Genomic DNA, 8,171 nt, shown 5'->3' with positions numbered 1-8,171 from the left:
GGCTGTGGGTGGTAACGGGTGGTTTGGGATTTGTACGCACTTTTACTGATTCATTTATTGTTGAAGTTGAAATAAAAGGTCTTGTAACTTAGTTGAAATAAAAAATACTCTCGATTTAATGTTCAAGTGTTCAAATGTTCAAGTGGTCAAAAAAATCATTCTCCAAAAGCCTCCCGTCCACACCAGACATTCACCAAACAATCTACCAAACAATCCACCTGGCACCCAGCACCCGGTGTGTTCTTAATCGCTCTAATTGGTGGGCGGGTCTAACAATTAACAATGTAATCTAAATAATTCCAAATATGAAAATGAATTACAAATTTTGAATCTAAATTAACTTAAATATATTTCCACTACACAAAGAACAAAACAAAATTGGTAGAAATTATAAACTACAAAACTTTTACATAAATGGCCACGACAGACTTGTTTCTGTTTATTTTGATGATTGATTTACAGCTGATTAAAAAACAAATTGACTTTAACAAAGAAATTAAAATGATATTAAAACAATAAAATGATTTCATCAGAGAAATGTTCTGCTGCTTCCCGGTTCCACTTTCTGAAACTGGGAACAAATCAATCAAATCAACTTTATGAACTTTTCCATGTTGGTCTGATCCAATCAGAGCAGAGCTTCCCATCAGAACCGGCCCAGTAGGTTCATGCTGGGTTCTGTATTGATCAGCATTGCTCCTCGTCCCCGTGTCTCTGTCCTCATGTCTCTCTGTGTCCAACAGGATCCTGGACTTCCGCCGAGTCCCTCCAGTCGCCGGCCGGCTGCTCAACATGACCAAAGAGATCCGAGACGTAACCAGAGACAAGAAGCTGTGGAGAACCTTCTTCATTTCCCCAGGTACAACCAGTTCATTTCCCAGTAGAACCAGTTCATTTCCGAAGTAAAACTACTTCATTTCCCAGTAGAACCAGTTCATTTCCAGGTAGAACCAGTTCATTCCCCGGTAGAACCAGTTCATTTCCAAAATAAAACCAGTTCATTTCCCAGTAGAACCAGTTCATTCCCCAGAAGAACCACTTCATTTCCCAGTAGAACCAGTTCATTTCCCAGTAGAACCAGTTCATTTCCCAGTAAAACCAGTTCATTTCCCAGTAAAACCAGTTCATTTCCCAGTAAAACCAGTTCATTTCCCAGTAGAACCAGTTCATTCCCCAGTAAAACCACTTCATTCCCCAGTAAAACCAGTTCATTCCCCAGTAAAACCAGTTAATTCCCCAGTAAAACCAGTTCATTTCCCAGTAGAACCAGGTCATTTCCCAGTAGAACCAGTTCATTCCCCAGTAAAACCAGTTCATTTCCCAGTAGAACCAGTTCATTCCCCAGTAAAACCAGTTCATTTCCCAGTAGAACCAGGTCATTTCCCAGTAGAACCAGTTCATTCCCCAGTAAAACCAGTTCATTTCCCAGTAGAACCAGTCCGCTCTCTGTCCTGCCTGTGCTCCTCCAGCCACCAGGTGGCGCCAGCAGCTGCTAACCCTCCCGTGTGTCTCCCAGCCAACAACGTGTGTTTCTACGGCGAATGCTCCTACTACTGCTCCACTGAACACGCTCTGTGTGGGAAACCGGACCGGATCGAGGGATCGCTGGCCGCCTTCCTGCCCGACCTGGCTCTGGCCAAGCGCAAGACCTGGAGGAACCCCTGGAGGCGCTCCTACCACAAGCGCAAGAAGGCAGAGTAAGAGACGCAGAGGTTTGGACTAGACCGCTGGTCAGAGGAGAGCTAACCTGTGGAAAACCAGTCAGTCAGTTTGACCTGCAAAGACGACAGACAGAAATATAAGTTAAAATAAGTTTATTTAGATAAAAACATGAAGATTATTGAACCATACTTAATAACCATAAATGTAGTGCTGCAGCCAATTATTATTTTAGTAATCAATTAGTCTGTTGATTATTCTACCTACTAATCAGATCGAAAATTGTTTCTTATATTAACAGCATTTTATTTTATATTTTATTTTTAATTTTATCTACAACTGCTACTCAGTGGTTTTTGTTATTGTGTCTCTATGCTGAAACTGCGAAGTCATTTCCCTGCTGCGATGAATAAAATAATTCTATTCTATTCTATAAAAATCGGCTCTTTCTGCAGATTTGTCTTTTTATACAATATTAGAAATGCACTAAAGTGCAAATAAACAAATAATTCAATTCTTTTTAAATAAGAAAACAATTTTATTGTCAATAAGTTTCCAGGTTTGATCATCTGCATATAAAAATCCTTCAAACATCAACATGAGAGTCAATACAGAGTATGGATGATCTGGGGATTATTGCAGATTATCTGGTTCATCTGATGCAAACGGCGATTAGTAGAATATTTTTCCAGAATGTGAACAGAACCAGGATTTTATCTTGACGCCGTTTTTACATTCTGTTCAGTTTTGGCTTCATTTCTGCTCCAGTTGATGATTAACAGTCAATAACTGATGGATGTGATTATTGGTTCGGTGTTTGGGCTGCAGGTGGGAAGTGGACCCGGATTACTGCGAGGAGGTGAAGCAGACGCCGCCGTACGACAGCGGCTCGCGGCTGCTGGACGTCATGGACATGACGGTCTTTGACTTCCTGATGGGTCGGTCTCTTCTGCAGCGTTACCTAGGCAACCGTCGCTCGCTGCATTCATGTCTTCATCCTCCATCTTGTTTGTGTGCAGGAAACATGGACCGGCACCACTACGAGACGTTTGAGAAGTTCGGAAACGAGACTTTCATCATCCACCTGGACAACGGCAGAGGGTAAAAACACGCAGCTCCAGCGAATCTCTGATTATTAACCCTAAACAGCCTGATCATCTGCTTCCTGCTGCTGTTTGTCCGGCAGCTTTGGGAAACATTCTCATGATGAGATGTCCATCCTGGTTCCTCTGCTGCAGTGCTGCAGGTCTGATTCAATATTCAGTTCCATTAAAACTTCAGATGCTACAAAAAAGATCCGATCAAGATGGTGGCTATCGTCCACAGCCTTCACCTGTGCTTTGACCTTTGACCTGCAGGGTCAGGAAGTCCACCCACCTGCGTCTGCAGCTGCTGGCGAAGGAGGAGTACAAGCTGTCGGTTCTGATGGCCGAGTCCATGACGCGGGACCGGCTGGACCCGATTCTCATCCAGCCTCACCTGGACGCCATGGACCGCCGCCTGCGCCTGGTCAGTGATCTGTTAGCATCGCTAGCTCCATTAGCACCGCTAGCTCTCTGAGTGTCATTAGCAGCATTAGACCCGTTAGCAGTGTTGGCTCCGTTAACACCATTAGCTCAGCAGTGTTAGCACCTTTAGGTCCATTAGAGCTGTTAGCAACATTAGGAGTATAAGAACCTGTACTCTGTTAGCACCATTAGCACTATTAGCAGTGTTACCTCTGTTAGCACCACTAGCAGCTACTAGCCAACCTGCGGCAGTTCAGAACCAAACGGGTCAGACTTCACTCAGCGTTAGCTGCGACACCACAGGCGGATCTTGCAGACCAGACCGGCTCTGACTGATAAATCCGTCCATCTGTGTAACTGTTTGTTAAAATGGTTCTGGTTCTGGTCCAGAACAAAAGCAGCCCAACTTCAGAAACCAGGAAGAGATGAAGGCAGCGAGCTAAACTGGAGCTAAAACACCGAGCCTAGCAGACGACTCCACTGCAGTTAGCTGCCTCTGTAGCGTTAGCAGCAGCTAATGCTAATCTGTAAATAATGATGATGTCATCAGCATAAAGATACATATTAGCTATTATAAACAGGAGGGGGCCCAATGTGGAGCCCTGTGGCTCCCCCTGGTGGTCACTACACAGACTGCATCTGATCTGAGCTCAGCAGCGGTACCATCAGAACCAGCTGATACCGCTCCTCTGTGTCCAGGTCCTGAAGGCGCTGTCTGACTGCATCGACAAGGAGGGCTACGGCTACGTGGTGGAGGACGACCTGCAGGGGGCGCCGGGGGCCCGCAGCGGCCCCAGGACGAGGTAGCCAGGGGCTGGGTCCGACCCGCTCCCAGGAGAACCGACTGGACCGCAATCTGAAGCCCAAACCGAGCCAGAACCACCGGGTTTCACCTGGACTCCTTCAAATCAACATGTAGCTTAGAACCAACCGGGTCAGACACGGGTCGTAGGTTAGAACCGGGTCAAACCCAGAACATGGGCTCTGGTTACGGAGTCAGGTTCCATTCAGAGAATTCTGAGGGAATCAAACTTCCAAACTCACTTCCTTAGTGTGAGCTGCAGACTTTTACCACAGAAGAAGAACTGGAGCTGCAGACTTTTACCACAGAAGAAGAACTGGAGCTGCAGACTTTTACCACAGAAGAAGAACTGGAGCTGCAGACTTTTACCACAGAAGAAGAACTGGAGCTGCAGACTTTTACCACAGAAGAAGAACTGGAGCTGCAGACTTTTACCACAGAAGAAGAACTGGATCAAAATGAGGTTATTTTGTAAACTGTTTTTTTAACCTGATTTCTGCTGATTCTGCCGTGTCAGCGTCTTATCAGAGGGTTCTGGTGGGAGTACTGGTTTACTCCTGGATCATCTTCTCTGTAAGTTTTTACTTGACAGCGTATTTATTAAAGTTTATATTTATTGTTTGCCAAAAGAAATCAGAGGAAGAGGAAGCGAAACGATTTCCACCAGAACAGTGTACTTCTCTGTGTGCCCACCAGGGGGCAGCGGCAGCATGTGCAGCAATTCAAGCTGTTAGTTTCTCATGGTTCTCTCTCCTCTCTTAACACTGAGTCTGTTTCCAGCAGCTGTTCAGGCTCTTCCTGAGATTTAAACCAAATGTGACACTAATTCCTCTGGTTGTTTTGGTTTTAATGTCTTTGGTGTCTGATGATTCTCCTTCCTGAGCAGCAGCTGATCTGTTGTCTCTACTCGCCTCTGGCTGACGTTCATATATTCAGTAGGAAACTCTAGTGCCTGTGCAATGATAGAAATACTTGAATGTGTGGTTTTGCTAGCTGCGGGTTCTTTGTGTGTCTGGTTCTGCGGCCGCTCGGCGTCGGCCTCAGCAGCGTGTGTGACTGAATTCATGCAGAACGTGAAAAACCTTCTTTTGATTTTCTTTCACTCTTTGTTTTTTATTTCATTTCTTATTTCTTTGCATCATGGTATCAGTGCAATAAAATGAAATCAGCAAAATCTTCTGCAGTTTGTGGTTTTGATTGAACCGGATCGGCTGCAGGACCAACTACATTAATTCTGCATATATATAATATTAATTTATTTGTAAACTTCATAAAAAAAATTCTGTTTACTTTATAGGTCCGATTTAGTGGAAATTGTAAACTTTAACAGGTCCAGCCTGTTTTTCCATTGACGTAATTCAACACCTTAAAGCTAAACGTGCAGCACATTAATTATTATCATAACTAATAATTATAACTGTACAGGGAATAAATGATCAGCTACAGAAATAAACTGAATTTACACCAGAGATTAATTAGTTAAGTTTCTGTAGCAACGCATATAGAAACTGAGTTAGCATCATTTCTTCACTAAGCTAAACCGGTCCAGTAAAATCCATTCATGTTTTTGGCAGTAAACTGACATCATGTGTGAAAGGTCAAGGGTCATTCATTCCCTTGCGACCTCCTGCAGTTTCACAAAGAAATGCGGCGCAACAAAGATGGCTGCGCAGCGGCCAGGAAAATGGCCGCCAGCCCAGATCTGTGAGCTAGCATGTTTACAGTTCTCAGCGCTCCGCTGTTTGGATAACCTTTCCTCACAGAGCGGCCACACACACACACACACACACACACACACACACACACACACACACACACACACACACACACACACAGAGCGAGCGCCGCCGGCCTCCAGAGGAAGCCCCGTCATGGGAGCGGCCCTGTGGAGCTTATCAGATCGCGGCTCTCCGACCTCACACGGTGACCTCCGGCTCCCCTGCTGCCCCCTGCTGGTCGGCCTTCCAGCTGGATGAGATTCTAACTGGCAGAAATCTAATAAACCATCATCTGAACATTCGCTAGCTAACTGGGCTAACTGGTTTCTGTCATTTCTTTCATCAGATTCCTTCACACGGTCCAAACCAGCCAGAGCGTCGGGGCCTCCCATAAATCATCTCATTTTACCACAGAACACAGACCTAAAATTTAATATTTCTTTATTGATAATGAGAAAATTATTGAACTGGATTGGACAGTTTCAGCAAAAATAACTTAAAATATTTTAAATTATTTAAAATTTTGATTTAATTTTTAAATTATTGACAGGTTTACTCTGTAAAAAAAAACCTCATTGATTGTTGGGTTGCCATAGTAACGTCCTGGTGCTTTGAGCTCAGCCAGTTAATCCCAGATCCCAGCGTTTCTATGGAAACCGGTTCGTTTGGTCCGTCTGAGGCTGTGATGGAGAAAGTTATAAAGAAAGTTGGAATATTAATAATCATCTTTGTTTTCAGTCTCAGTTTTAAAAACAAGAAACTAAAAATAGTTCAGCCAGAAATATTGCTAATTTACTAGTTTAGTTTCTGAATTAAAGTTTTCACCCCCTTCATGCTACCATCAGCACCTTTAACCCCTTGGTTTGTTCAGAACCAACAAGCCAACCTGGACCAGTTCGTTTCTGACCCAGAACCGGATCATCAGATTAATCTGTTTCTGTTTCTGATTCAGACGGAAGAAAATCTCATAAAGTCCGTTCTCTTGTTCTTTCTATGGTAATGACAAATGAAACGTTGGCAGCAGGATCAGGTGATGGCAGCATCATGGCAGCTGATGCCCCGCTCTCAGGAAGGAACCAGCCAATCAGAACACAGACCAGGAAGAGTTCATCCATCCATCCATTTTCTACAACTTTGATCCTAATGGGTCAGGAGGAGCTGCTGCCTCTCCAGCCAACGTTTTGGGCGAGAGGCGGGGTCACCTGGACAGGTCGCCAGTCTGTCGCCGGGCAACACAGAGACAGATAGAACACACACACACACACACACACACACACACACACATAGGGAGAATTTAGAGACCAATTAACCTGACAGTTTCTGGACTGTGGGAGGAAGCCGGAGAACCGGACAGAACCCACCATGCACAGGGAGAATGCAGAAAGACCCCGGGAATCGAACCCTGGACCTTCTTGCTGTAAGGCAACAGCTCTACCCACTGCACCACTGTGCAGCCTCAGGAAGAGTTCAATGGAGAGAAAACATCTGAGAAAACTCAAAGTTAACAGTTGAAATGACAGCAGCTAAGCTAATGCTAACTGGAGCAGCTAATGCTAACTGGAGAAAGTGAGGATCAGTTTGTCCTGCAGAGTGGGGGCCACACGCAGAGGCCCACAGACCTGAGGCTGTTTTCCCGGCCTCCACGGCCCCCAGGGCCCCAACGATTGGCCCGTTAACAGCCTGGGCCTTCTGATTGGCCCGTTAAGAGCCGGCCCCCTGGGGAGCGTCTGATTGGCCCGTTAAGAGCCCTAGAAAACACACATCCCCTAATTTATAGACACGGAAACAATTAGTAGCTATTATAGAGCATTATAGATAAAATCTAGAAAACTTCCCGTTGTTGACTAAACGTCTACCAGATACACACACACACACACACACACAGAGACACCGACACACACACACACACACAGAGAGACACCAACACACACACACACACACACACACACACACACACACACACACACACACACACACACACACACACAGCAGTGAACAGAGGAAGGTAAACATGGTGTTTGTTGTGTCTCGGCTGTTTTCAGAACCAGGCTATAAAAAGCAGCAGATCAGAACATGGAGGCCTCTGAGTCCAGCGGACCACCCAGAACCGGACCGGATGGAGGCGGGACCCAGAACCGGACCGTCTGTCCTGCAGCGGTTCTGGAGGAGGGTGATCCGATCCGACAGTAACTGGATGTTTGAACTGATTCCTCCGAAAGGGTCATATATATACATACACCCCAGCAGGGCTGAGGGAGCTGGAGCCCAAGTCCTTATGGCGACATGGAGGCGGCCTCATCAGAACCGGGTCGGTTCCTGCTGCAGCTTTTCTTCACATGGCGGCTCCAGAACCACCAGCACTGTTTCACTGTGACAGGCCGCAGGAATCAAATCCATGTTAAACTTCCAGTTTTATGAAAAATCATGTTTTCCCTGCAGTGTTGCTTTGATTCTTTCATGATTCAGAAATCCTTTAGTCTCCAT

General features: G+C 45.4%; 1 protein-coding gene across 1 annotated transcript in view; it reads left to right on the top strand.

The window, feature by feature from the left end:
- The window catches only part of fam20cb (FAM20C golgi associated secretory pathway kinase b), a 49,831-nt gene extending 45,521 nt beyond the window's left edge, over positions 1-4,310 (top strand). Inside the window, exons 5-11 of the mRNA XM_028037844.1 lie at positions 744-859; positions 1,517-1,697; positions 2,488-2,597; positions 2,679-2,760; positions 2,846-2,905; positions 3,018-3,168; positions 3,867-4,310. Of these exons, the coding sequence (XP_027893645.1) occupies positions 744-859; positions 1,517-1,697; positions 2,488-2,597; positions 2,679-2,760; positions 2,846-2,905; positions 3,018-3,168; positions 3,867-3,974 (808 nt within the window). The 3' untranslated portion in view covers positions 3,975-4,310. The remainder of the gene's footprint in view (positions 1-743; positions 860-1,516; positions 1,698-2,487; positions 2,598-2,678; positions 2,761-2,845; positions 2,906-3,017; positions 3,169-3,866) is intronic.
- Positions 4,311-8,171: the final 3,861 nt, after the last annotated feature.

This window comes from Xiphophorus couchianus, chromosome 2, assembly GCF_001444195.1.
Source record: "Xiphophorus couchianus chromosome 2, X_couchianus-1.0, whole genome shotgun sequence".
NCBI classification, from domain to species: domain Eukaryota; kingdom Metazoa; phylum Chordata; class Actinopteri; order Cyprinodontiformes; family Poeciliidae; genus Xiphophorus; species Xiphophorus couchianus.
Note: the sequence above shows the minus strand (reverse complement) of the source record. Positions and strands in the feature narration are given on the sequence as shown.